Consider the following 27,980-nt stretch of genomic DNA (forward strand, 5'->3'; position numbering starts at 1 on the left):
AGTACTGTTTCCCCAACAAAAGGCTTGTGTGTACACCACATAAGGGGCTTCCCTGGGGGCTCAGTGGTAAAGAATCCACCTGTCAATGCCTGCCAGTGCCGGAAACGCAGGGTTCGATTCCTGGATCAGGAAGATCCCCTGGAGAAGGAAATGGCAACCCATTCCAGTACTCTTGCCTGGGAAATCCCCAGAGGAGCCCGGCGGGCTACAGTCCATGGGGTCACAAAGAGTCAGACACTTAGGGACTGAACAAGAAAACATCGTGTAAGGGCCGTGGGGTCACAAAGAGTCGGACACTTAGGGACTGAACAACAAGAAAACATCATGTAAGGGCCGCGACCTTCCTGGCTGGGGCCGCCAAAGTCAATCAAAAGCCCTGAGCCGAGGGTCCGCTGCAGTCTCCGTCCCTCCTACTTCTGCATCTCAGGTGGCAGGGTCTCTCCGGGTCCCGGGTGGGCCTGCTGTCCGCCGCGCAGCCTCTGCCGCCCCCTCCTGGGTAAAGCGGCACACGGGCGTTCCCAGGTGGGTGGGAGAGGGAGGGCAAGGAGGAGAGGGCAAGGATGCTGGCCTCTCGCAATTTCCGAGCACAGGAAACCTCAGAGCGCAAGATGGGATCCCGCAGTTCCTCATTTCATCCCGTTCGCGGCGCAAATGGGGAAACTAAGGCCGAGAGGGGCAGAGACTCATCCAAGGTCACGCAGCCAGCCCGGGTCCGGGGGACGGATTCCCCGAGCCCCGCCTGGATGCCGCGAGCCGCTAAGGCGGGGTGGCGACACCGGGAGCCTGCGCCCCGGGGCGCGGGGGCGGGGTGGGGCTGGGGAGCGGGCCTGGCCCAGGAGCCGGGCTGCGGCGGGGACCCGGCGGGGTGGGGCTGCCGTTTGCAGAGCGTCCGGCAGGGGTCTGCCCGCCTCCGGCCCGGCCCCTCCTCCGAGCAGCTGCCACAGCCCGAGGTAATCTCGGCCCCGCGCTAGTGGCGCGCGGGGCGGGGGCCATTTGGGGGGACAGCCGCGGCTCCGCGGAGGGGAGGGGGACGGACCCCCGGCTGCGGGAGGTGGCGCCGCGGGGCTGGACTCCCGGGAATGCCCTCCGGGGCCGCCGCGTGGGGTGGGGCCGCCCAGCCCTGCAACTCGAGCTGCTGCCCCTGGTTAAAAATACCCCCTGTCCTGTCCTCCTCCTCCGCTCCCCCGCGCTGCCCTGGCGTCCGGGCCCCAGCCCTCCCCACCCCGATAGGCGCTGGCCCCTCCCCGGGGACGACTCTGCCTTTGACTAATTTGTCCTCTCGCGGAGTTGGCCCGGCGTCTGCGGAGGAGGGCCGGGGAGATAACGTGAGTTAGAGAGATCGTCGGAGAAGGTGCCCGGAGAGAAGGGAGGGCGGAGAGGAAGCGGGGTGGAAGCCCGAGGAGGAGGAGGAGAAGGGAGGGGCGGAGGAGGGCGGGGAGGAGCGCTCTTCCTGGTTGGGCCCTGTCCTCAGTAGCCACCCGGGAAGCCAGTGCAGGGACCGCAGCGACCCCCCAACACGCTTCCCCCAGGTAAGGAGGGTGAGGCCGGCCCGGCGTTCCCCCAGCTTGGCCTGGATCCCGGCTGCGGGGCTGCCTTCCCCCCGAGCTCTCTGAGTGCCTGCGACGGGGCGGGGGCTCGGGAACCGCAAGGCTCCGGAGCCCGCCCCAGGCTGCGTTCCTCACTGTCTCCAGGGGCTGGGCTGGGGGCTGGCGGGAGGGGAAAGGACTGAGGCCGAGCCTCCCTGATCCTTCAACCCGTCTCAGGAGCCTGGGGAGGGGAACCCCGGACTGCCTGGACTTATCAGCCCCCAAGCTGGGAGAGGGGCCAGTGCCTAGGAGCTTGGCTAGGCTGGGGAGAGAGGCATTCAGAGGCTTTGCCTCGGGGTCTCCCACCTTCCTCGTTCCTTATGCTATTATCTCGGGCCCCGCCCTTCCCCACCTGACTGGCTGACCGCAGGCCTGCAGACCCGGGACAATGGGAGTCTGGGAACGGAGAGGTGGTAGCATTGGGTGGGGGTTGGGAGGTGGTGGCCAGCGCACCTGGGGGATGGGAAGCCCCCTCTGGTGGATTCTGGGAGCAGAGAGGTATGGCTGCCAGCCCTAATTTAGTGAGGAGGTGGGGAAACGACAGGCTTGGGGAGAAAGGATGGCAGCGGGCCAGAGAGCAGTGTTAGCAGATAGGAGCCCCAGGTCTAGTCCTGGGAAGGCCTGGGTTCTGAGCAGGGCCCCTCTGTCCCACAGGATGGCCGAGGAGTTCATCACTCCGGTGTACTGCACCGGGGTGTCTGCACAAGTGCAGAAGCAGCGGGCCAAGGAGCTGGGCCTGGGCCGCCATGAAAATGCCATCAAGTACCTGGGCCAGGATTACGAGCAGCTGCGGGTTCACTGCCTGCAGAGGGGGGCCCTTTTCCGTGACGAGGCTTTCCCCCCAGTGCCCCAGAGCCTGGGCTTCAAGGAGCTGGGCCCCAACTCCTCCAAAACATATGGCATCAAGTGGAAGCGTCCCACGGTGAGAGGGGCCACCCTGGATGGGATTCAGTTTACCCCCTTCCTGAGTGAGGAGTGGGAACAGGACACCAGGTCCCTCAAGTGGGGTCTGGGATGGCTGGGTTCCAGTTTCTAGGAGGGGCTGGCCCAGAGACAGGACTCTGGGTCTCTTGCAGGAGCTGTTCTCAAACCCCCAGTTCATCGTGGATGGAGCCACCCGCACAGACATCTGCCAGGGCGCGCTGGGTAGGCCCTGGGGGATTCCGAGTGTGTTTTCCGTAGTTCCCTGTGCCCGTTCCTTCCTGCTCTGCCTCAGCCTCTCCCTCCTGCAAGCCCGAGCAGGCTCTGGCTCTCAGTGCTGGGGCTGGTTTGCCCAGATTCCTGGGTCTTTTCTGTAAGTTAAGGGGTACCCTGCCTGGGGAGTCCCAGGTTCTCCGCAGTATGGCACTGACTGGGCGAAGACGGGTAGAGTAGATCTGACATGGATCCTTCCCATCCCAGGGGACTGTTGGCTCCTGGCTGCCATCGCCTCCCTTACCCTCAATGACACCCTCCTGCACCGAGTAGTTCCACATGGCCAAAGCTTCCAGGATGGCTACGCTGGCATCTTCCATTTCCAGGTGAGGAGCCCTACATGCGCCTTGGACAAGGAGGGGGGCGGTGAGGGAGAGAGGGGTAGCAGGCAACGGAGATGGGCAGGGGGACCCTGAAGTAGGGTGACTCAGGGCCGCACCTTGTGAGGCCAGCTCCCCCACCTCCCCGAAAGTATTTGACCTCTTGATTCCATCTCAAGTCTGTCATGTGTGAGAATCTGTCGTGTGTGAAATGGTTGGGCAGGTATTTCAGCTGGCAATTTTCCTGGCTGGTTGTGCACACTGGAGAAAAAAAAAAAGTGCTTAGAAGAGAAAATTCTCTGGGTTATGTCCTGTGGGACAAACCCTTTTCCTCCCCAGGGTCTCAGTTTCGCTGTCTGAGAAATAGTGTTCTGCTGGGGAAAATCGGCCATCACCTGTGGTCATCTACACCCTTGGCCTCAGTCTCTCCCCGACCCCCTCACTCCCAACTCCTCCTGCACTCTATCCGTCTCCAGCCACTGAGAGAGCCCTGTGGAAAAGAAAAACTCTGGATAAAGTTTATTTAAACCAGCTTTTCCTGATGCTCTTTGCGCACAGGGCCCAGTTTTCAAATTACACTGATGAATTCTCAGTAGGCTCGTTTTGGGGAAGAGACACGCCCAGCAACCCTGGATGAGAACCTCTGGCGCCGGTGTGGTGTCCTCTCCTTCCGTCTGGTCAGGGAGCGCCTTGCCCCCTACTTCATCCTCACCCGCCTTGGCGCACACGGCTCAACTTGCGGGACCCACAGTGCGCGGCGAACTACTGGGGCCAAGAGCGGCACCTGCCCGCGCTGGTCCGCAGGGGCGTGGCCTCGCTGCCCTTTCCCCACCCTCTCCTCTTACTCCTCCAATCCGTTCCTCCGCGGCCTCTGATTGGCCCGTTCACTTTCTCCACGGTACTATGGGCGCATCTCTTCCCTTTTGCCCCATTGTTTTGCACACTCACGGCCCTCAGTGCTGTAGCACAGTCACTTTTGGCCTGGGATTGGAGGCGGGGGTGGGGGGGGTGGGGGGGGGGGAGTCCTTCCCGCACTGGGAAACTTGCCTTTCAAGGCATCTTTGAGGCAAGCCCGCGATTGTGGGAATCCTGTCCTCCTTGTGGTTGAAGGATCTGGATCCCGCATCTTCATTCCACACCTAATTTACCTATGTATCCCCACCCCGCTACACACACACGCACACACCCGCATTTTCATTCCACATCTAATTTACCTAGGTATCCCCACTCCCTACACACACATACACACACACACCCTGGCCTAGAATGGTGGGGAGGGGGAAAGTCTGGGGTCATGGTAGAGTCAAGGTTTAAGGGCTTTGCAACGTCTCTGTACCTGAAGAGGCACCTTGGTCTGTTTCAAAAATATGAACAATGCTGCCTTACAAGCGTTACCTTCCTAATCTTGTTTAGTTTTCCCATTAGGAAGGCATTACTGTTCCCTTTTGTGGAGGGGAAACAGGCTCGGAGAGGACGACTTGCTCAGATCCTGTGTCTAGGATGCATGGCCTAGAATCAGGTATCTAGTGAGTGGCAGAGCTGCTGAGGCCTGACCTCAGGCCCGAGGGATCTCAAAGCAGGGATTCACCGTGCCCCTCCTCCCCCAGCTGTGGCAGTTTGGTGAGTGGGTGGATGTGGTGGTGGATGACCTGCTGCCCACCAAGGATGGGAAGCTGGTGTTCGTGCACTCTGCCCAAGGCAACGAGTTCTGGAGCGCCCTACTGGAGAAGGCCTATGCCAAGTGAGTGGGGGCCCAGGGACAGCTCCAGGCCACTCCTGGGTTGGGGGTCCTGCTCGGTGCAGAGTGCTGACCTGGGCCGCCCACAGGGTGAATGGCAGCTACGAGGCCCTCTCAGGAGGCAGCACGTCTGAGGGCTTTGAGGACTTCACCGGCGGAGTCACCGAGTGGTACGAGCTGCGGAAGGCACCCAGTGACCTCTACAACATCATCCTCAAGGCCCTGGAGCGCGGCTCCCTGCTGGGCTGCTCCATCGATGTAAGTGCCTCCTCCATCCTGGGACCTGAGTCTCCTAGCGGTTCCTTCTCTCTACTCAGCCCAGCCTCAGACTTGCCACAGGCTTGGCTCCAGACCCTGTCCTTCACCTCACACCATCCCTGGATCCTCACCCAGCCTCACTCATCTCCTCGGTCCTGTCCTCCACCTCCATGCCTGGCTTCCTCCTGGTCCCCAAAACCTCAGACCTCAGCATGTTTTCCGACTTCCTCTTTCCTGTCATCTGAGGCCATGCCCATGCACTATCCAGTTCACAGCCTGGCCTCAGCTCCTGAGTCCCAGTTCCTGTGGGCCCCAGACTCCCCATTCGTTCCTTCAGTTGCTCTTCTGTTCCCCGACTTATCTTCAGACCTCCCTCATCCTTGATCTTGGCCTCCACCCCCACCATCACTGCATTCTCCACTCTAACGCCGCCGCCATGCTCTTCCCCAGCCCTACCCGACTCTAGTCTCTGCTCACCCCTCTTTTCCGCCTCCCTGAGTCCCTCCACATGAGGTCCTCTGAGGACCTCGTGGCTCCTGGGTGAGGGGAGAGGCTTTGCATGGCTGTATGTTTGTGTTCACGTGTGTTTGCCCAGGGTCTGGCCAGCTCTGGCCAAAAGCAGTGTCAGTGGGGTGCACAGGCCCCCTCACCAGCAGTAACATTGGTGGAGTAGCCAGCAGGTCCCCCTTCCAGGGACTGAGAAGGGGTCAGGGGTCCTGCCCATCACTCCCAGTAACTGTGGGTATATGCAAGGGAAAGCCAAGACTCGGGGCTCATCTCCTGAATGGGGGTGGGGACAGCGGCCACAGCCCATGTGTCTTTCTGCAGATCTCCAGCATTCTGGACATGGAGGCTGTCACCTTCAAGAAGCTGGTGAAGGGCCACGCCTACTCTGTGACTGGGGCCAAGCAGGTACCGCCCCAGGTGGAGGTCTTCCCCAAAGGGTGGTTCCAGCCTCCTTGCCTCTCTGGCCTGTGGCCAAGGCTGTGGGAGAGGCCGACTCTCCCCATGACCTTCAGCAGCACCTTTCCTATCTCCCAGGGACTCTCGCCCAAAGATGGTTATCTTGTCCCACCCTGATTTACTGTACTTTGTGTGTAGAGTTGCCTCTCTCAGCAGTTTATGCCCAGACAGGCTTCTCAGCTGTGCTTCCAACGGTGGGTGCTGGGTGCTGAGCTGGGCTCTGTGAGGATGAGGTGGCGGGAAGGGGTGTTAAAGTGTGTGCCACAAGCAGACTCTGACGTGAGCTCTGGGGAACAGGTGAACTACCAGGGCCAGATGGTGAACCTGATCCGGATGCGGAACCCCTGGGGCGAGGTGGAGTGGACGGGAGCCTGGAGTGACGGGTGAGGGGTCATGGACACTGGCCGGGGAGGCCAGGGAAGACTGTTCAGTGCCACTGGCATTTCTGCTGGGGTCTCTGCCAGCCCACAGTGGACTCAGGCTTGAACAGAGGGGCCCATCTGCGTATGACTGGGTCTGGGGACTGCCCTGGCAAAGCTCAGGCTGTGCCCACCTACAAGCATCCTTGGGGCATCTGACCTAGCCCTCCTAAGATAACCCCTGGGACTGGGGTCTCTGGACTTGACCTTGTGGAGGCCTCCTGACACGGGCCAGGGAAGGACAGGCCCCAGGGATAGAGGCTGGGCAGGTCAGTGGCCGCCAGCCCCTGGCAGTGCCCTTTTCCCACAGCTCCTCGGAGTGGAACGGCGTGGACCCTTATGTGCGGGAGCAGCTCCGGATCAAGATGGAGGATGGGGAGTTCTGGTGAGCAGCCCCCTCCTCAGTCTGAGTGGGCACCCAGCTCCCAACTCCCCCCCCGCCCCGAAACCCAGCTGTGCCATGTCTCTTGATGCCCCGACTGGGTACCCTGGTTCACTCTCACCTCGACCCCCCAGGATGTCATTCCGAGACTTCATGCGTGAATTCACCCGCCTGGAGATCTGCAACTTGACGCCCGACGCGCTCAAGAGCCAGAGGTTCCGCAACTGGAACACCACCCTGTACGAGGGCACCTGGCGGCGGGGGAGCACCGCGGGGGGCTGCCGCAACTACCCAGGTGACCTGGGGGGTGGGGTCCTGGGCCCTGCTGCCCTGGACAAGACGTATCTTCTCTCTGAGACTGTTTCCTCACCTGTAAGATAGGGGTAGTTGTACTGGTTTTGCAAATTTGCTTTGAGGATGAAAAAGTGTAAATTCCCAAGAGCCACCTTTGACTGCCTGGCTGGAGCCTGAGCTCAGGGTGCGGACAGAGGAGACTTCTTGCTGCCCGGCCACCTCCAGTCACTCCTCCTTCCGGGCCTTCCTCCTGGCCCACTGTCTCCGTCCTTGGTCCTTCAGTCGCCTTTCCCTGGGGTCCATGGGTACCCTTCCTCTCCCACCCTGCCTTCTCTTCTTAACAGGTTAGCATCCTCATCCTCCCCAGGTTGGAGTCAGCATTTTAATGCTGTCCCTGCAAACACTCAAGTTTCTTGGCTCCTAGCTCCCTCTGGTCCTTTTACCTGGCACACCCATAATCCTGATTGAACCCTCTCGACCGGCTCCAGATCCACTGACCGGGCCTGGAGAGAAATCACACGCTTGGGGCAGTATTTTCGCTGTACACTCACAGCCACAGACCTCAGATGTGCACTCTGTGTGGCCCTAGCAATTCCGCTCTTAGTATGTTCCTAGTCTCTCCTCAGACCTGCCTCCACTGTCAGTGTTTTCCAGTTTCACAGGACACCCCCTGTAGTCCCACCTCCAAGGCCCCCAGCCCGTCTGGACCTGTGCCCATCTTTGCTGCCTTCCTGCCTGGGACAGTGGCGGAACTGTCCCCACTCAGGGGCACCCCGCCCCCCACCTCTGCTCTAGACCCCGCTCTCCTCGGGCTCCTTCACCCGTCGCCTCTCTCTCCGGGTCACAGGGGAGAATTGCCTGTCTCTGGAACCCACTTCCCCGCTCATTTCTCTGCTCCCATTCAAAGTGAAGTTTCTCACGATGGCCAGCCTCCCCATTTCCTTCCTCACCAAGTTCAGTGCTTAACCCGCTCCAGTCCACCTTGCGTCCCCACCACGCTGCCGCGGCTGCTCCTTGTCTGCCTGGGTTTTGCCAAATCCACCACCGCTGCTCTCTTCTCATGTCCTGCCCCCTCCAACAGTTTTCAGCCTGGCTCCCAGCCCTCTGTGTTCAAGCATTCTTCTCCCTCGCAGGAATCTAATTTCAGTTCTTCCCCAAACAGATGACCACTGTTTTCTGTACCGTTTACTGAGAAGTCTGTCCTCTCCCTGCAGGTCCAGCCCTGTTGTATGTTCCCACGTAGCTGGGTCTGTTTCTGAGTTGCCTTTCTGTCCCTCGGCCTGTCTCTTTGCTACTGCTGCATTGGTTTAGTTGCTATAGATTTATAAGTCCTGGGGACTTTGCTGTGGTCCAGTGGTGAAGACTCTGTGCTTCCAGTGTAGGGAGTGCATGTTTGATTCCTGGTTGTGGAACTAAGATTTATAAATCCTGCAATTGGGCAGGATGAATTCCTTCTTCAAGAGTCTCTTAGCTCCTCTTGCTCTTTGCTTCTGGTTTTCTTTTTTTGGTTTTGTTTTATCTGTGTGAATTTTAGGATCAGTTTATCAAGTCCTACAAAAAGCCCTTTTGAGATTTTAATTTGGGATTGCATAGACCAATTTGGGGAGAATTGACATCTTTCCAATCTTGATTCTTCTTATCCAAGAATGTGCTATGTCTCTTTATTTTGGTCTTTAGTGTCTTTCAATAAAATTTTATAATTTTCATTGTAAAGGGCTTATACCTCTGTTGAGATTTGTTCCTAGATACTCTATCATCTTGTTGCTGTTGTAAATAGTATCTCTTTTTAAATAACATCTGCCAGGTCATTCCTGATACTGTAGTATGCAGCTGACCTTTCAAGTTTATTCTACATCTGGCAAGCTTGTTAAACCATAATGAATTTTACTCATTTTTCTGTATTCTTTTTGGTTTTCTAACTGACAGTATAGCATCTGCCAATAATGATAAATTTGTTTCTTTTCCAATGCTTATAACTTTGGTTACATATTCATTCTTGTTTAATGTGCTGGCCAGGCTTGCTGCATGCCCACTAGCACTCACTATGTTCTGGTCTTACCCTTCTCTCAAAGGAAAAGTTTTTACTATTAAACGTTGACTGTAGATGTCATCACTAAAAACTTTTCTACTCTAGGTGTTTTTTTTGTGTGTGTGTATGCACCTTTTATCAGAGTAATGAAACTTAATGTTATGAAATAACTTTATTATTAGAATTAGCTGTTTTAAATTACCTGTTAAAACAATAAGTTACATTGATCACTTTTCTCATATTAAATTAACCTTACATTCCTGAGATAAAACAACAGTGATGATATAAATTTTTTGTACAATAATTTTACATCCACGTTCATGAGTGAGGTTTGCTAATAGCTTTCTTTTCTCATACTTACTTTATCTAGTTTTGATATGGGTGCTATATTTGGCTGGCAAAGTGAACTGGGAAATGTTCTGTCTTTTCCTGTTTTTCTGGAAGAGTTTGCATAAGGTGGGGATGATTTCTTGCTTGAATGTTTGGTGGAACTGGTCTAGAAAACTACCAGGCCTGCTCTTTTATGTGAAGATTAACTTTTGATATTGAGTATCTTTTAAGGTCATTGAATTTTTCAGATCTTCTACTTCCTCTTGAAACTATTTTGAGGAGTTTTATTTTCTAGGAGTTCATCCTTTGCATCTTGTTTTCTCAATTATTAACATGAAGTTATCCTTAATATACTATACCTCATCTGTAATGATAACATCTCATTTATTCATTGTCTCTTTTGTCTTTATTAATCCTATGAGGGGTTTGTCAATATGTCTTTAAAATAAAATGATTTTTTACTTTATTCTTTATAGTATTTTTTTCCATATTATGACTCTTTCTTGCTTGTTATTTCATTCATCTGCTTTCTTTGGATTTATTTTTAGAATTTATTTTATGACATTTTTTCCTTCCAGTTTTATTGTGATATGTTGACATTCAGCATTGTATAAGATGTACAGCATAATGATTTGATTTACATCATCATAAAATGATGGCCACAATAAGTTTAGTGAATATCCATCATATCGTATAGATACAATATTAAAGAAATAGAAAAAAATGTATTTTTTCCTTATGATGGGAACTCTTAGGCTCTTAGAATGTACTCTCTTAGCAACTTTCACATCTAACATACAGCAGTGCTCTATTTATTATGCTATACATTGTATCCCTAGTATTTATTCATTTTATAACTGGAAATGTGTACCTTTTGACCACCTTCATCCAATTCTCTCTGCCTCTATCCCTCGCCACTGATTACCACAAACGTGATCTCCTGTGAGTTTCTTCCTCCCATTCAGTAGGCAGTCTTTTCATTTTGTTGGTGGTTTACTTTGCTGTGCAGAAACTTTTCAGTTTGATGTAGTCCCATTTGTTTATTTTTGCTTTTGTTTCCCTTGCCTGAGGAGACAGATCCAAAATAATATTACTAAGGCTGATGTCAAAGACTGTATTGCCTATGGCTTCTTCTAGAAGTTTTATAGTTTCAGGTCTTACATTTAAATCTTTATTCCTTTTTGAGTTTATTTTTGTATATGGTGTGAGAAAATAGTTGAGTTTTGTTTTTTTTGCATGTAGCTCTTCAGATTTCCTAACATCATTTATTGAAGAGGCTGTCTTTTCCTCATTGTGTATTCTTGACTCCTTTGTTTAATTGCCCATATAAGTGTGGGTTCATTTCTTGGCTCTCTGTTCTGTTCCACTGATCTGTGTGTCTGTTTTTATACCAGTATCATATTGTTTTTTTTTTTTTAAAGAACCCAAATAAATCCTTTATTCTTATTAGCAGTTTTCTATATTTTTTTAGTTGACAATACATGGTGTCCAAAGTGGGATACAAAGCAACCTGTGCGTTCTGTTTTGATTACTGTAGCTTTGTAGTATAGCTTGAAGTAAGAGTGTGCTCCCTGCAGTTTCGTTCTTCTCTCTTAATATTGTTTTGGCTATTCAAGATCTTTGTGTTTCCACACAAATCTTAGAATTATTTGTTCTAGGCCGGTGAAAAATACCATTAGTGTTTTAATAGGGGTTGCATTGAATCTGTAGATTGTCTTGGGTAGTATGGTCATTTTAACAGTATTAATTCTTCTAGTCCATGAGCGTGGTATTGCTTTCCATTTGTTTGTGTCCTCTTCAGTTTCTTTCATCAGTGTCTTGCAGTTTTCCGAGAATAGGTCTTACCTTCTTACTCAGATTTATTCCTAGGTATTTTATTCTTTTTGATGCAATTGTAATTTTATGACTTCTTCAATCAGATTCTTACTTCATTAATTTTTTTCTGTGTGTACCTTTGAGTTATACAATTTTGATATATAATGTTTTTAAGAATTGTAATATAATTTGCATTCTATAAAATTTACACTTTTAATAGGTACAATTCAGTGGTTTTTAATATATTCACAATGCTATATAATCATCACCATTACCTAACTCCAGAACATTTTCACTACCTGCAAAAGAAATCTTATATCCATTAGTAGTCACTCCCTAACCCTCTCATTCACCAACCCATGGTAACCACTAATTTAATTTTGTCTTTATAGATTTGCTGTTCTGGACATTTCATAAAAATGGAATCATGCAATATGTGGCCTTTTGTGCCTAGCTTTTTCCCCTGAGCATTGTGTTTTCAAAGGTCATTCATGTTGCAGGATGATCAATACTTCATTTCATTTTTAAGGTTGAATAATATTCCATGACATGGATATACCACATTTTGCTTATTCACTCTTCAATTGATGAATTATTTTCAGTTTGGGGGTATTGTGAGTACGCTGCTCTGAAGACTTCTGTACATGTGTTTGTATGAGCATATGTTCTCTTAGGTCTACAAGTAGGAGTGAGATTTTTAGGTTGTATGGTAACTCCATGTTTACCTTTTTGAGAAACTGTGATCTGTTTTCCAAAGTGGCAGCACTGTTCTACATTCCTCCTGTCAGTGCATGAGGGTTCCAATTTCCCCACATCCTTGTTTTTTTTTCCACATCCTTGTTAACACTTATTGTCCACCTTTTTTATGATAGCCGTCCTGGCTGGTATAAAGTGGTATCATGTTGCAGTTTTAATTTGCATTTCCATAGTGACTAATAATGTTTAGTATATTTTCATGTATTTATTGGCCATTTATGTATCTTTTCTGGGATGTCTATTCAAATCGTTTGCCCATTTTTAGATTGGGTGTTTGTCTTCTCATATATTCTTCATACATATATTTATATATTCTGGATGTGAGCCTTATGAGGTAGATGGTTTATGTGTATTTTCTCCATTTCTGTTGGATGTCTTTTCATTTTCTTGATAGTGTTTTTGAAGCACCAAAGTTTTTAATTTTGACAATATCCAATCTTCTATTTTTTCTTTTATTGCTCATGCTTTTGGTGTCATAGCTAAGAATCCATTGCCAAATCCAAGGTCATTTATCTTTGTATTTTCTTCTAAGAACATTATGATTTTAGCTGTTATATTTAGGTGTTGACCTATTTTGAGTTAGATTTTGTTTATGGTGTGGGATAGGTGCCCAATTTAGTTCTTCTGATTATGGAAATCCAGCTATCCTAGGATCTGTTGAAAAGACTATTCTTTATGCATTGAATGATCTTGTCACCCAGTGGTCAAAAATCATTTGGCCATTTAGGTATGGATTTACTTTTGGTCTCTCAGTTCTATTCCTTTAGTCTATGCGTCTGTTTATTCTTATTCCAATATCACACTATTTTGATTATTTTAGCTTTGTAGTGAGTTTTGAAATCAGGAGGTATGAGTCTTCCAACTTTGCTCTTTTTCAAGATTATTTTAGCTTCTGGGCCCCTTAAAATTCCACATAAATTTGAGGATCTGCTTTTCACTTCTGTGGGAATTTTGATAAGGATTTCATTGAATCTGTGGATTACCTTGAGTATTATATCTTTTGACTTTTCTATGTCTTTTTTAATTTGTTTCAGCAAAGTTTTGTAATTTTCAGTGTATAAGTCTTTCAACTCCTTGGTGAAATTTATTCTTAGGTATTTTATAGTTTTGGATGTTGTTATAAACATATTGTTTTCTTAATTTCCTCTTTGGATTTTTTTTTAATGTTGGTGTATAGAAACACAACTGTTTTTTGTGTCCTGATGTAATCTGCAACTTCACTGAATTTGTTATTCATTCTAATATTCTAATTTTTCAGGCTTTTCCATACAGGATCATGTCATTTGCAAGTAGAGATAGTTTTTTTCTTCATTTTTAAGTTGGTTACTTTTTCTTTTTCTTGACTAATTGATCTAGCTAGAACTTGCCATACAGTGTTGAATAATAGTGGTGTAAGTAGGCATCTTGTTCCTGATCTTAGAAAGGTTTCATTTTTTTCACCACTGAACATATTACTTAAATGCTCTTAAATGCCCTTTTTCTTATTGAGGAAGTTCTCTTTTATTCCTAAATTTACGTACGTTCTTGTCATGAATTTGTGTTGGATTTTCTAAAGTGCCTTTTCTGTCTCAATTGAGATGGTCATGTATTTTTTTCCCCTTTGTCCTATTAATGTGATGTATTACACTGGTTGATTTTCTTATATTGAACTGTTCTCACATTCTTGGAATAAATCTTCCATAGTGTGTAATCTTCTTAATAAACTGTTGGATTTGGTTTGCTAGTATTTGTTGAGGATTTTTATATTGCTATTCATGAGTGACACTGGTCTGTCATTTTCTTTTCTTATGATGTTTTTATCTGGCTTTGGTGTCAAGGTAATGCTGCCCCATAGAATGAGTTTATCTCAAAGAAATAGTAATGTAAATGAGAAATCACATACAATAGTAATTAGAACACTGTGTACCTATATTAAAAAAGAACTCAAAACAATAGCCTAATTTTCTACCTTAAGGAACTAGTAAATGGGCAAACTAATCCCAAGGCAAGCAGAAGAGGCAAATAAATGAAATAGAGAAACAACAGAGGAAAATCAATGAAGCCAGCAGTCAGCTGGCCCTGTGCGGTGGAAACGTGGCATCCTAACCACTGGATTGCCAGGGAATTCCCTATTTTATTGTTGATTTATAATTTAATTTCCTTGCATTCAGAAAATATGATCTATATAGGTCATAACTTTGAAATAAACGGAAGCTGGTACAATGGCACAGGGTGGGTATTCAGGTGTTCTTAGAGACTGGCGAACACTTTCATGTTGTGTACTGTATGCTAAGCACTTCTGTAAATATTTAAAATATAATCTACTTAACTTTCACACTGACCCTCTGAGGGATGTACTATATTATCACTATTTTACAGATGAAGAAAGTGAGGCACAGAGAAATTAAATAGCTTACCAAAGTCACTAGTAAGTGGCTGAGCTGAGATTTAACCCCATCTGGAGTCTGTTTTCTTGACAGGCCTGTTTGCTTGACTATTCTCTGAATGTTAGAGGGATCTTCTACAAGTGTTCATTGTATCAAACTTACTGACTATTTTGTCTGCTTAATCTATCAATTACTGGAAGAGGGATAATAAAAATCTCACACCATCCTGTTGGCTTTGCTAATTTCTCCCTTTATTTCTGTCACTTATTTTTCTTTACAAATATCGAGCTATTATTTTAGATGTATCAAGTTTAAAATTGTTTTAAGTTCCTAGTGAGTTAAACTTTTTTTTATTTTCCAGTGCCCGTCTTCATCTTAGTAATTCTTTTTACTTTGAAGTCTGTTTCAGTCTGTGGGACTATGCTGTTCCAGTTTGTTGTTGATTACTGTTTTTGTGGTTTGTCTTGTTATACTCTTTGATGTCTGATCTTTCTATAGCTCAGTGTTTTAGTTATCTCTTATAAATAGCATATGACTTTTTTAATGGTCAGATTTGGAAAACATTGTCCTTTGATTGGAAAATTTAATCCATTTACATTCATAGTGTTACTGATATGTTTGTATTTATTTCAGCAGACTTACTATGCATTTTGTGTTCATCCCTCCTGCTGTGCCTTCTTTTGGAGTGAGTTTTTTTCTTTTCTGTTAGCTAGTTTTTCCCTCTATGAGTTTGGAAGATATAAGAGCTTGCTTAATAAGTTCCAAAGTTAGTTGGTCAGTATCTTTACCCTCTACCTGAACAGTATAAAGTATAAAGACCTGAAAATGTTTCAGCTGGATCACATCCTCTCTTTATTCAATATGCTGTCTTTAGCTAGCACTTTAATCCTGAACTATTTCCTGCCTGTCCTAAAGTAAGCACCATCATCATCCCCATTATTTGATATAATCCATGTTTGTTTGAGTACCCACATAATATTAGTATTTTTGCTCGCCATACTCCAATCTTTCACCTGAGATCTTTTTCTGTCTGTCTTCAATATATACTTCTGAATTTCTTTTAGTGAGGGTCTTTGGTAATAAATTTTCTCAGAACTCGTGTAAAATGCCTTCGTGATGTGCTCATTCTTGGTAATTCTCTGGATGTTGAATCGACATTACTTTCACCTCCCTGGAGGTGCTGTTCCTCTTCACTCTGCTGCCACTGTTGCTGTCTGAGTATGGAATCTGTCCATCTACCATGTCTTCTGAAATGTTTGTCTTTCCTCTTTTGAGATATGTTTCTCTGATATTCTTCAATTAGACAACGATGTGTTGAGTTGAGGATTCTGTTTTGGATTTGTTGAGCTCCCTATATATGAAGATTGATGTCGTTCAGCAATTCTAGAAAATTCTTAGCCGTGCTCTTTTAGAATACCATTTGCCTAGTCTCTTTATGTTCTGCTTTGAGAATGCCAGTCAAATGTAAGCTAGACCTCCTCAGTCAATCCTCTAGATCTCTTAACATCTCTTAAATGGCCCTTCTCTGAATCTCCCTAGATTGCATTCTGGGTAGTTTCTTAAGATCCATTCTCAATTCACTTGAATTTTCTCTTTTGCAGTTGGTTAATCTTTCCAACAAATACTTAATTTCCCTTGAAAAATTTATTTCTGGAAGTGTTAGTGGTTTTTTCCAATCTGTTCGTTCTTGCTCATATATTCCAGCTTCTCATTTATTTCTTCAAACGTAGTAAGCTTAGTCTTTCATAGTCCATGTCCAATCATTTCAGCGTCTGAAGTCTTGGCAAGCTGTTTTTCATCCATCATGGCTGTCAGTCTCAGCCATCATGAGGTTTGTCCACTGTGGCTGCTTGTTCTCAGGCTTGAGAGGTTTTTGGCTTATTTGACCTAGAAGTATGTGGGAATTCTTTGAGTTCTTGGATGAAGTTAAGTTCCTCGAGTGTTTCTGCCAGTCACCTAGGATACTCCAAAGCCATGACTCTGAAAAATAAATTCTCTCCTTAAGTTTTTTTTTTTTACCTCATGGGCAGCATGAATTAAAACTGCAGGCTCACGAGAAGGCTGCTTATGGTTGTAAACTCTCAGAGAATGCTTTCATTCCTCCCAGTGGTTTTATTTTCTTTCATGCTTCCGCTGCGGGCATTCCGCACAGAGTTCCCAGTTTTATTGCTGGGATCTCCTGTCGGACTTTGTCTCCTGCCCTTGTGCCCAGGCAGGACTCAGGGTCTCTATGAGTCCACAGAAGTCCTTTGGCATTATTTACCTTTCATGGCTCCCAGTTTTTATTTTTTTTAAATAGCTTTATTGAGATAAAATTCACATACCATATATTTCACCCATTTTACAGCATAAAATCCAGTGTGGCCTTTACTGTATTCATAGAGTTGTATACCCATTATCACATCAATTGTAGAATATTTTCATTACCCCCAGAGAAGCGCTGCACACCCCTGGCTGTTACTCCCAAGTCACTTCTCCCCCTTATTTCTATCCTACCACTGATCTACTTTCTGTCTCATATGGATTTGCTTGTTCCAGAAAATAATTTCATATAAATGGAATCATACAACATGTGGTCCTTGGTGACTGGCTTCTTTCACTTCGCATAATGTCTTCAGTGTTCATCCACGTTATATGGCATGTGTCCAATTCCTTTTTTGAATAATATTCCATTATCTGGTTATATCACATTTTGTTTAAATTGGGTTGTTTCTATCGTTTGTCAGTTATAACTAATGCTACTTTGAACAGTCACATACAAGTTTTTTGTGTGGACATATGTTGTCATTTGGAGAAGGAAATGGCAACCCACTCCAGTATTCTTGCCTGGAGAATCCTGTGGACAGAGGAACCTGGTGGGCTTCAGTCCAAGGGGTGGCAAAGAGTTGGAGGCGACTGAAGAGCGTTAGCACACACGCAGGTGCTAAGAAACTGAAGTCTGCTAGGATGACAGTGGAAACTACTCTAGAAAAGATGGTCTGAGGAAAGACTTCCTGGCTGAGACAAAAAGTACCTCCCATTTTGTAGAACTTTTTGTAGAGGGGCTTCCCTCATAGCTTTTGTAGAGGGATTTCCCTCATAGCTCAGTTGGTAAAGAACCTGCTGCAATGCAGGAGACCCGGGTTTGATTCCTGGGTCGGGAAGATCCCCTGGAGAAGGAAGTGGCAACCCACTCCACTATTCTTGCCTGGAGAATCCCATGGCCAGGGGAGCTCGGCAGGCTACAGTCCATGGGGTTGCAAGAGTCAGACATGACTTAGCGGCTAAACCACCACCACGACCTGTTGTCATTAGTCTTGGAGATACATACGTATATGTACATATATATACACACACATACATACATATTCCTAGGAGTGGGATCACAGGGTCACGTGATAATTCTATGTTAAACCATTTGAGCAACCTCCAGATTATTATGCAAAGTAGTTGTACCATTTTATGTTCCTATCAGCTGTGAGGTTCTGATTTCTCTATATGCTCACTTATGATCTATCTTTTTGATTAATGTTCATTTGGTTTGTGGGGGAGGGAATGCTGGACTTACTGGTGCCTTTAAAAGGAGGTTCTGTATTTTCTGTCCAGCACTTTGCTGTTCTAGTCGGGGGGTTGTTTCAGGCAGCTGAATTACTAAACAACCAGAAATGCAAGGCTCCCTCAGCCCTGTGGGCCCCCCTGCAGACCCTCTTTCTCTGCCCCTGCTCCAAGTCACTGTCTACACAGCAGCTACCTTGTACAACCCTAATCCAGTCACGTGCTCCCAGTACAGACCTGTCAGGGGGTCTTTTTTACTCCCTGATTCAATCCACACATCTTACCTCTGCCACCATCCCAGACCCCCTTTGCTCACTGGAGCCCCCGCTGTGGGTCTTTTTTCTCTCTCTGCCTTGTCCTGCTTCCCAGGCCTTCTCCTTCAGGTCTCAGCTCACAGGTCACCGGGAAGATTCCTTCCCTGCCTAACTCCAGCTTGCTTGCTTTGTAATTGTCCCATTGACTAGCCTGACTTGCTCGCACTTTGCCTCTCCTTCTGGAATGTGAGCTTCTGAGGCAGGGACTTTGTGCGTCCCCACTGCACACATGTCACCTGGCACCCGGTGGACACAGTGACATTTGTTGAATGAACACATGCAGGAGGGAAGGCTTGATGGGAGGCTGCTCTCCTCCGCCTCTCCTCTGATGCTTGCCTCTCTACCTCCTGCAGCCACTTTCTGGGTGAACCCCCAATTCAAGATCCGGCTGGAGGAGACGGATGACCCAGACCCCGATGACTACGGGGGTCGCGAGTCAGGCTGCAGCTTCTTGCTCGCCCTCATGCAGAAGCACCGCCGTCGAGAGCGCCGATTCGGCCGTGATATGGAGACCATAGGCTTCGCTGTCTACGAGGTGAGCAGGCGGATTGCGCGGAACGTGGCAGAGAAAGCGGCCTCCCGGCGAGCTCCGCCAGGGGGCGCCAGTGGGGGAGGTCTCCGGAGGACTTGGCGACACCTGCCAATCATGGTTCAACTGGGGCCAGTCACACCCCTGAGGTGCACAGTCCTAGACCTGACCTTGGGGAGGCACCTGCTGAGGCCTCCACCAGGACTAGGGCAGCCAGGGGCCTAAAATGCTTCCCAGGAGGCGGATAGTGAATGAGGAAAATGTTTAGCCAGGAGAACGGAAGATCCTGAGATTCTCCCTGTCCTCGGAGGCCAGCAGGCTGCTCTTGGGCAGACCTCTGGCTTAGCTGACGCCTGGGAGACAGACCGCCTGGCTCAGTTTCAGAAAGAAGTGGGCAAGTGGTCTGCCCTGGAGGAGTAGTGAGCTCCCCATCTGGGAAGTATGGAAGCAGATGCTGGCAGTGGAGGACCCTGCTACATACTCTGTATTCATGACAGACAGACAGACACTTCTGGATCTCCCTGATGGGGGTAAAGGACAGTCACAGCCTCTGCCCAGGCCCACAGCCCCCCGACAGCAAATTCGTGTGGATGTCTGATGTCCCTGGGCTGGAGGACTTCACAGTTGGCCCTGCAGGGGGCAATCCTGGAGACTCCAGTTCAGAGCTGAGATGCAGGGCATTCTAGGGACCAAGAGGGCCCTGCCTGGGCCTCCCTCCTGGGGTCCCTCTCTGGCATGAAAACAGGTCTGAGGCAACAGTAGCCCCAGGCCCATCCCTAACCCTCCTGGTCTCCCCATCTCGTCCTTTTCATCTGAAGAACTCTGGGCCCCTGTGTGGCACACACCACACTCGCTGCCCTGGGCCAAGCGTGTATCTCTAACTCCCCTCATTTCTCTGGCAGGTCCCTCCGGAGGTAGGTGTGGCACCCGACTCACCTGGATTTACACACCCTTGAACACACGTGGCCCAATGCTGCCCAGAGGGAGCAGGACAGCGGCACGCCCACACGTAGAGAGCTAAGACGCCACCTCCTCTGGGGGCTCACACGGTGCCCCCACCCCCTGCCCGCTATCCAGTGGGCAGAGCAAACACTGTCCTCCTGCGTGTCAGAGCAGGTAACAAGTCAGGAGGCTGGATTTGAACCTTGACCCTCAGAGCCCTGCCTGAACCACACCCACAAAGCTCTTCCTGTCTGACTCTTTACACTGAGGACATCTGGGACCCTGGTTGGGAACAGGGTAGTGAGTGGGCTGAGTGTTCTGTGCCCTTGAGCAAGTTGCTTAAGCTCTAAGCCTCATGGGCTCCCATGAGCATAAATGAGGTACTTGTGTAGAGGGCCCTGCAGCATCTTATATGGGAAACTCCTGGTAAGGATGATAAGAAAGTTATTTCATGGTGTTATCAGTCAGTTCAGTCGCTCAGTTGTGTCCAACTCTTTGCAACCCCATGGACTGCCAGGCTTCCCTGTCCATCACCAGCTCCAGGAGCTTACTCAGATTCATGTCCATCGAGTTGGTGATACCATCCAACTATCTCATCCTCTGTTGTCCCCTTCTCCTCCCACCTCCAATCTTTTCTAATGAGTCAGTTCTTCCCATCAGGTGGCCAAAGTATTGGAGCTTCAGCTTCACCATCAATTCTTCCAATGAATATTCAGGACTGATGTCCTTTAGGATGGACTGGTTTGATCTCTTTGCAGTCCAAGGGACTCTCAAGAGTCTTCTCCAACACCACAGTTCAAAAGCATCAATTCTTCAGCACTCAGCTTTCTTTATGGTCCAATTATCACATCCATACATGACTACTGGAAAAACCATTGCTTTGACTAGATGGACCTTTGTAGACAAAGTAATGTCTCTACTTTTTTAATAAACTGTCTAGGTTTGTCATAACTTTTCTTCCAAAGAGCAAGTGTCTTTTAATTTCATGGCTGCAGTCACCATCTGCAGTGATTTTGGAGCCCAAGAAAATAGTCTGTCACTGTTTCCATTGTTTCCCTATCTATTTGCCATGAAGTGATGGGACCAGATGCCATGATCTTAGTGTTTTGAAAGTTGAGTTTTAAGCCAGTTTTTTCACTCTCATCAAGAGGCTCTTTAGTTCCTCTTTGCTTTCTGCCATTAGGGTGTTTTCATCTGCATATCTGAGGTTGTTGATACTTCTCCCTGCAGTATTGATTCCAGCTTGTGCTTCATCCAGCCCAGCGTTTCTCATGATGTACACTGCATATAAGTTAAATAAGCAGGGTGACAATATACAGTCTTGACGTACTCCTTTCCCAGTTTTGAACCAGTCTGTTATTCCAGGTCCGGTTCTAACTGTTGCTTCTTGACCTGCATACAGATCTCTCAGGAGGTTGGTAAGGTGGTCTGGTATTCCCATCTCTTAAAGAATTTTTCAGTTTATTGTGATCCACATAGTCAAAGGCTTTGGTGTAGTCAATAAAGCAGATGTTTTTCTGGAATTCTCTTGCTTTTTCTATGATCCAATGGTTGTTGGCAATTTGATCTCTGGTTCCTCTGCCTTTTCTAAATCCATCTTGAACATCTGGAAGTTCTTGGTTCACGTACTGTTGAAACCTAGCTTGGAGAATTTTGAGCATTACTTTGCTAGCATGTGAGATGAGTACAATTGTGTGGTAGTTTGAGCATTCTTTGGCATTGCCTTTCTTTGCGATTGGAATGAAAACTGACCTTTTCCAGTCCTATGGCCACTGCTGAGTTTTCCAAATTTGCTGCCATATTGAGTGCAGCACTTTCACAGCATCATCTTTTAGGATCTGAAATAGCTCAGCTAGAATTCTATCACCTCCACTAGCTTTGTTCGTAGTAATGCTTCCTAAGGCCCACTTGACTTCGCATTCCAGGATGTCTGGCTCTAGGTGAGTGATCACACCATCGTGGTTATCTGGGTCATGAAGATCTTTTTTGTACAGCTCTTCTGTGTATTCTTGCCACCTCTTCTTAATATCTTCTGCTTCTGTTAGGTCCATGCCGTTTGTGTCCTTTATTGTGCCCATCTTTGCATGAAATGTTCCCTTGGTGTCTCTGATTTTCTTAAAGAGATCTCTAGTCTTTCCCATTCTGTTGTTTTCCTCTATTTCTTTGCACTGATCACTGAGGAAGGCTTTCTTATCTCTTCTTGCTATTCTTTGGAACTCTGCATTCAAATGGGTATATCTTTCCTTTTCTTCTTTGCCTTTCATTTCTCTTCTTTTCTTAGCTATTTGTAAGGCCTCCTCAGACAACCATTTTGCCTTTTTGCATTTCTTTTTCTTGGGGATAGTTTTGATCACTGCCTCCTGTATAATGTCACGAACCTCTGTCCATAGTTCTTCAGGCAATCTGTCTATCAGATCTCATCCCTTGAATCTATTAGTCACTTCCACTGTATAATCGTAAGGGATTTGATTTAGGTCATACCTGAATGGTCTAGTGGTTTTCCCTTACTGTCTGCATTCACCTCCCTGGTGTCTCCTCCCCTTACCCTTGTGCAATAGGCAGGGCTCTTACACCCATTTTACAGATGAGGAAGCAGGCAATTTGACTCATCAGGGTTGCATCGCCTGCGGGTGACTGAACCGTGACCCAGCTCTCTGGCCCGTTGGCCAGAACCTGGAGCCTGAGTTCTGGGTCTGGGGGCAACTCCTAAGGGTGGGCTGAGCTGCAGCCCCCACTTCCTCCTCCCTTCCCACCAGCTGGTGGGCCAGCCGGCCGTGCATCTGAAGCGAGACTTCTTCCTGGCCAATGCCTCCCGGGCCCGGTCTGAGCAGTTCATCAACCTGCGGGAGGTCAGCACCCGCTTCCGCCTGCCGCCTGGGGAGTACGTGGTGGTGCCCTCCACCTTCGAGCCCAACAAGGAAGGCGACTTTGTGCTGCGTTTCTTCTCAGAGAAGAGCGCAGGGACCCAGTGAGTAGAAAGCCCTCCCCCGACTCCCCTTTCCTCCCGCCACGCCCTCGCTGCCCCTACCCCCGTTGACTGGCCCCTCTCTCTCCCACCCTCTGCAGAGAGCTGGATGACCAGATCCAGGCCACTCTCCCCGATGAGGTACGTGCCCTGCCCCAACCCTGGGTGCACGATGGGGACCCGGGTGTCCTGTGTCTTGGCCTCTAGCCGGCAGGGCAGAGCCCCTCCTGGCAGGAGCGATACACACCCCTCATTTGCCAAGCACTTCACAGCTTGCAAAGGACTTTGTGATAGTAATGGTGCCAGGCCCCTGGGTTCTTGCTCTCTGCAGGTCTGTGCTGAGCTGTTTACCTGGGTTACTCAGTTTCCTCCATAACAACCGTGTCAGGGCACTGTCACCATCTCTCCTCTCAGAGGGAAACTCAGGTTCAGAGAGGTTAAGGAATTTACCCAAGGTTGCGCAGCAGGGATCCAGCCTCACCCCTCATCATTGGGCTGAACTTCTGCCTCCACATTTAGACCACATGAGTTCTAGACAGGAATAGAGTAGGGGCTGGGTTCCCATTTTACAGATGAGGAGAGTGAGGCTCTGAAGTGAAGTGACACCTAGCTGATGACCGCGCAGAGGCTGGGCTGGGGCGCCCCTGACCTGCTCTCCCCGCCTTCTCTCTCCAGCAAGTGCTCTCAGAAGAGGAGATTGATGAGAACTTCAAGTCTCTCTTCAGACAACTGGCAGGGGAGGTAGGCTGGGCCTGGTGGTGGGTGTCTGGGGCACCGAGGGGTTTCCCCAGGGCAGGTGCCATCCTCCCTCTCCCCCCAGGACATGGAGATCAGCGTCAAGGAGCTGCGGACCATCCTCAACAGGATCATCAGCAAACGTGAGCGTTCCTGGGAGGCTCTCCACCCCGTGTCCTGCCTCCACGCCCCCAGTCCCTGTTCCTCCAGACTCCAGGATCTAGGCTTCTCCTCCTACCTTGGGCTGAACCCAACCCCTCGGTCTTCGAGGGCGGGCACCCTCCACTGACTTTCAGAGCCCTGCTCACCCCGCTTTTTCCTCCTGAATTCCTCTTGCCGGACCCCATTCTCTGTACCTGAGCTCCAGGCCCTGGTGTGATTAGGAACTTAGCTGGGGAGTGGGCCAGTGGTTAAGAATCCACCTTTGATCCCTGGCCAAGGGGCAACAAAGCCCTTGCGCCACAACTGGAGAATCCATGTGCCGCAGGGAAGATCCCGCATGCCGCAACTAAGGCCCGACACAGCCAAATAGATAAATAGATGGATATTTCAAAAAAGCAGCAGCTTAGCTGGCTGGTGGCACCTTAGGGCCAGTGTGCCAGCCCCCTTCCTCCCAGAAGGCAGGTGACAGATGCCTGGCTTCACTCCCCAATGTGTACAACTGAAGGCAGCTGCCTTTCAGCCTTCCCATTGCCCCTACCTCTGACCTCTGACCTCTGACTTGTGTCCATGGTTTTCCCTCAGCCCAGAACCCCTCTCTCCTGCTCTTCTCACCCTTCGGGACCTGCAGCAGCCCCTAGCCCTGCCGTGACCACCTTCCCTCCATGTTTCTATTGCATTTCCTTCACTTCTGTCTAGCACTGTTCCTTTTTATCTGCATCTAATCGTGGTTTTGATGTGGCTGTTGGGTCAGCAGCTTGATTACTAGAGTACTTTAAACTCCTTTTTCTGATGATAAAAACAATCCTACGCACCTCCTCAGCTAGATTTTAGATACCAGGGGACAGGAATGGTGCCTCCCTGCCCCTAGTCCCACCCAGTGCGCCCAGCGTGGGGCAGGCTGGGGACGCTGGCCAGGTTGAGGTGTTGAGACTGGTCTTTCTTGCAGACAAAGACCTGCGGACCACGGGCTTCAGCGTGGAGTCCTGCCGCAGCATGGTCAACCTCATGGATGTATCCTCCTGAGCAGGGCCCGGGGTTGCGTTATCAGCATAGGAGGGGCTCGGGTTGGGATGCTGGCATAGGAAGGGCTCTGGGAGACCTGTCCCAGGAGCAGCACAGGGAAAGGGACAGGTGTGGACAAGCCAGTTCCTTCTTCCTGGCATCCTCCCCTTGACTGGGGGGGGAAACTGAGGTGCAGGGCTATGTCAAGTGACAGGGGAGGGCCTCATCTACAGGCTGGCACTCAGTGAACGCCCCTCCCGGCCTACCGCAATTCAGGCCTGGCCTTGGGCGGCTCCTGCAGCTTCTCCCCTCCCCTCCCTCGGGTTTCGCTCCACGGCCAGTCTCCCCTCCGGTCCGTGCTCAGGACTCACTCACCCAGTGTCTGGTTTAAGCTGTGGAGTTTTCTTCTTAACTGCCACCCAGCGTGACGGCAATGGCAAACTGGGCCTGGTGGAGTTCAACATCCTATGGAACCGGATCCGGAATTACCTGGTAGGTGCTTCCTGCCAGCAGCACCCTCCCCTCTTCTGCGGCCTCAGTCACAGCAGGCGGCAGGCCTCCGGCTCCCAAGCCCTCACCCTGGCTTCTGCCCTTCCGAGCCCACATGTCCCAGTGGGTCACCCCCTCTCCGCCCCCCACCCTCGTTAACCCTCCACACTGGGCGGATGGGAAGGGCTGGATGCCTGCTGAGCCCTCACCCTCTGCCCCCACCCCAGTCCATCTTCCGGAAGTTTGACCTGGACAAGTCGGGCAGCATGAGTGCCTACGAGATGCGAATGGCCATTGAGTTTGCAGGTGAGGCCTGAGGGCGGGCAGGACCTGTGGAGCCCCCAGGGAGATGGCCCCGGGTCACTTCCCTGACAGCTCCCAGGGCAGTGGCCCACCCACAGGGCCTTGTCAGTGGGTGGGGGTGGGGGTTGTTGATGGCAATGGTGGGGAAGTGATAACAAACAGCCATCTACTGCCTTTTTCTCCGGTGACTGTTAGCATTTCCTTTTGTCCTCACTAGACTTCCCTGGTGGCTCAGAGGTTAAAGCATCTGCCCGCAATGCGGGAGACCTGGGTTCGATCCCTGGGTTGGGAAGATCCCCTGGAGAAGGAAATGGCAACCCACTCCAGTACTCTTGCCTGGAGAATCCCATGGACAGAGAAGCCTGGTAGGCTAGTCCACAGGGTCTCAAAGAGTCAGACACGACTGAGCGACTTCACTTCACTCATTTCATTTTGTCTCACTGCAGCCTGCTGAGGATAGGGTCTTTTATTATCCCATTGAGCACAGAGAAAAGTATCTGCTCAGATACTGGATACTGGAGCCACACAGCCAGGGAGAAGTGTAGCCGGCCTCCAGGGGCTCCAATGGGAGCCATGCAGGGCTCACCCTCATAGTCCCACTTCAGGATGAGGCCAGGGCTTTCCGAGCAGATGAAACTGGACCTGTGGGCCTTGATGGCCAGCTCCTGGGTGGGGCATTCTGGGTCCTCAAGCTTTCTCTGGGCCAGCACTTGCCCAGGACTGCCCCCGCGCCCAGGGTGGGGGCTCACTCCGCCCAGCCTTCTGTCCCCCTTCCCGCACTTCCCGGGGCCTCACCCGCTCTCCTGGGCCAGGCTTCAAGCTCAACAAGAAGCTGTACGAGCTCATTATCACCCGCTACTCGGAGCCGGACCTGGCCGTGGACTTCGACAACTTTGTGTGCTGCCTGGTGCGGCTGGAGACCATGTTCCGTGAGTGTCCCTGTGGGCGCCCCCTTCCCATGAGGGTCTCGGGGACTGGAGCTGGGGGTCCCCACAGGCTGAGTGCCAGGAGATGAGGAGTAGGGAGGGAACTTTGGAGGGGGCTCTCGGGCAGCAGGGAGAGGTGGAGGGTGAGGCTGGAGGTGGGGCTGGCCCTCAAACTCATGTCTCACCGAGCCCTCCTCCCATCGTTTCTTGAACACACAGGGTTTTTCAAAACTCTGGACACTGATCTGGATGGAGTGGTGACCTTTGACTTGTTTAAGGTGGGACTCTCCTCTGGTCGGTCGGGGAAGGCACTGAGGGGCAGTGGGTTTTTCTCACCCGCCCCCCACCCTGGGGCGGGGCTGGAGCCTGCAGCCTCAGAGTCATCCCTGAGGCTGGCCACCTGCATCCTGCATGGACACAGCAAGGATCTCTGGTTTCTGAGGGTGGGGGCAGGAAGGCCCAGGCCCCTGGAGGCCTGCACAGGAGCCAGCAGCCTGGGCTCCCAGGGGTAGAGGAGGTAAGAGTGGCCCCCTCCCCAGGAGGGTCCCTCTCCCTCCTGCCCTTGACAGAGGGAGGAGACAGCAGCTCCTGAGCCATGGAGCTGGGAGGCGGGACTTGGGGCTTCTGCCCTGGCTGACCGCTCTCTATGCCCTGTCTGCCGGCAGTGGTTACAGCTGACCATGTTTGCATGAGGCGGGGGCTCGGGCCCCCTTGCTGTGCTCCTCTGCCCTCCTCGTCTGCCAAGCCATGCCTTCCTGCGATGCCACACCAGGCCACACCAGCTGCAAGTGCCTTCCTTGGAGCAGGAGGCGGCCTCAACCTCCTGTCACCTCTCCTCTCAGCCGCTGCGGTTCATTTGCTATGGGCAGAGCCATGGGGCCCTCCCTGCCTCCACCAGGCGCACGTGAACTCCCGCAGCCCCTCCGGTCGCCAGACCAGGGAGGCAGCTTTCGCTAGTTCCTGCCTCAGGATGGGGCTCCCCGGGGAGCTGGGGGCCGCTGGCCTCCCACATCCTGAGGTGTCCTCTCTCCTGCCCCCACAGGCCACCCATCCGCCCCCTCCCCCACCTGCACACTTTATAACCACTAGCTCTGCAACAGTCTGCAGTCTAGACCTGTGGAGCCCCCTCCCAGCTGGAGCCCCCTCCCCAGGACTGGGAACGCCTGTTTGTGCCTGTGCAGAAGCCAATGCTCCCCTCTGCCCCATGACCCCCCCAGCCTGTCCCTGCCAGCTGACCAGAAGCAGCCTAGCCTGGGGGGTGGTCAGGCCTTCCCTCCCTCCCTCCCTCCTGCTCTCCTTTTTTATATTGGTGATTTTAAAGGGGACTCTGTGGGGACTGAGTTACAGGGATACCAGAGGCACCTGGGCATGGGGTGGGAGGGGTCTCATGTTTACATGTGGAGAAACCCTGAACAATAAAGGAAAAGACCCCACTTTTGTCTCTGGAGTATGCTTCTGCCTAAACCTGCTGGCCCATGAGGGCACCTTGTCCTGCACCCGCCACTGCCCTGCCCTCTGTCTCCTTCCCCATCGCCCCAGTGGCTGGCACCTCTGCTGGAGTCCTGGGCATCTGGTTGGGGGGGCAGGGCGGGGGTGGGGCCACACTGCTGAGGTCCCACATGGCCCTGC

The 27,980-nt window shown here is 50.2% G+C and overlaps 1 protein-coding gene across 5 annotated transcripts; it reads left to right on the top strand.

The window, feature by feature from the left end:
- Nucleotides 1-864: 864 nt before the first annotated feature.
- On the top strand, nucleotides 865-27,784 carry CAPN1 (calpain 1). 5 transcript variants are annotated; one of them, XM_040256210.1, is made up of 22 exons: nucleotides 865-950; nucleotides 2,241-2,508; nucleotides 2,663-2,732; nucleotides 2,988-3,106; nucleotides 4,708-4,841; nucleotides 4,928-5,096; nucleotides 5,925-6,008; nucleotides 6,357-6,442; nucleotides 6,789-6,863; nucleotides 6,995-7,155; nucleotides 18,652-18,833; nucleotides 19,730-19,741; nucleotides 22,526-22,737; nucleotides 22,836-22,875; nucleotides 23,410-23,475; nucleotides 23,555-23,612; nucleotides 24,578-24,642; nucleotides 25,057-25,125; nucleotides 25,350-25,428; nucleotides 26,238-26,354; nucleotides 26,571-26,629; nucleotides 27,017-27,784. In XM_040256210.1, exons 2-22 carry the CDS (start codon nucleotides 2,242-2,244, stop codon nucleotides 27,041-27,043), a joined length of 2,151 nt encoding a protein of 716 aa, XP_040112144.1. In that variant the 5' UTR covers nucleotides 865-950; nucleotide 2,241; the 3' UTR covers nucleotides 27,044-27,784. The 5 variants fall into 5 exon arrangements, with proteins under 5 accessions (XP_040112144.1, XP_040112142.1, XP_040112143.1 ...); XM_040256208.1 differs by lacking the exon at nucleotides 865-950 and adding an exon at nucleotides 1,187-1,351; XM_040256209.1 differs by lacking the exon at nucleotides 865-950 and adding an exon at nucleotides 1,187-1,325.
- Nucleotides 27,785-27,980: the final 196 nt, after the last annotated feature.

The sequence above is a fragment of the Oryx dammah genome, unplaced genomic scaffold (genome assembly GCF_014754425.2).
Source record: "Oryx dammah isolate SB20612 unplaced genomic scaffold, SCBI_Odam_1.1 HiC_scaffold_15, whole genome shotgun sequence".
In the NCBI taxonomy this organism is placed as follows: domain Eukaryota; kingdom Metazoa; phylum Chordata; class Mammalia; order Artiodactyla; family Bovidae; genus Oryx; species Oryx dammah.

Bases quoted from the DNA above. Each gene is read 5' to 3' on its own strand.
- CAPN1 (XM_040256206.1), top strand. From the start codon at position 1,975: ATGGGAGTCTGGGAACGGAGAGGTGGTAGCATTGGGTGGGGGTTGGGA. The intron at 2,509-2,662 runs GTGAGAGGGGCC...GGTCTCTTGCAG, and splicing joins TCAAGTGGAAGCGTCCCACG to GAGCTGTTCTCAAACCCCCA. The intron at 24,643-25,056 runs GTATCCTCCTGA...ACTGCCACCCAG, and splicing joins GCATGGTCAACCTCATGGAT to CGTGACGGCAATGGCAAACT.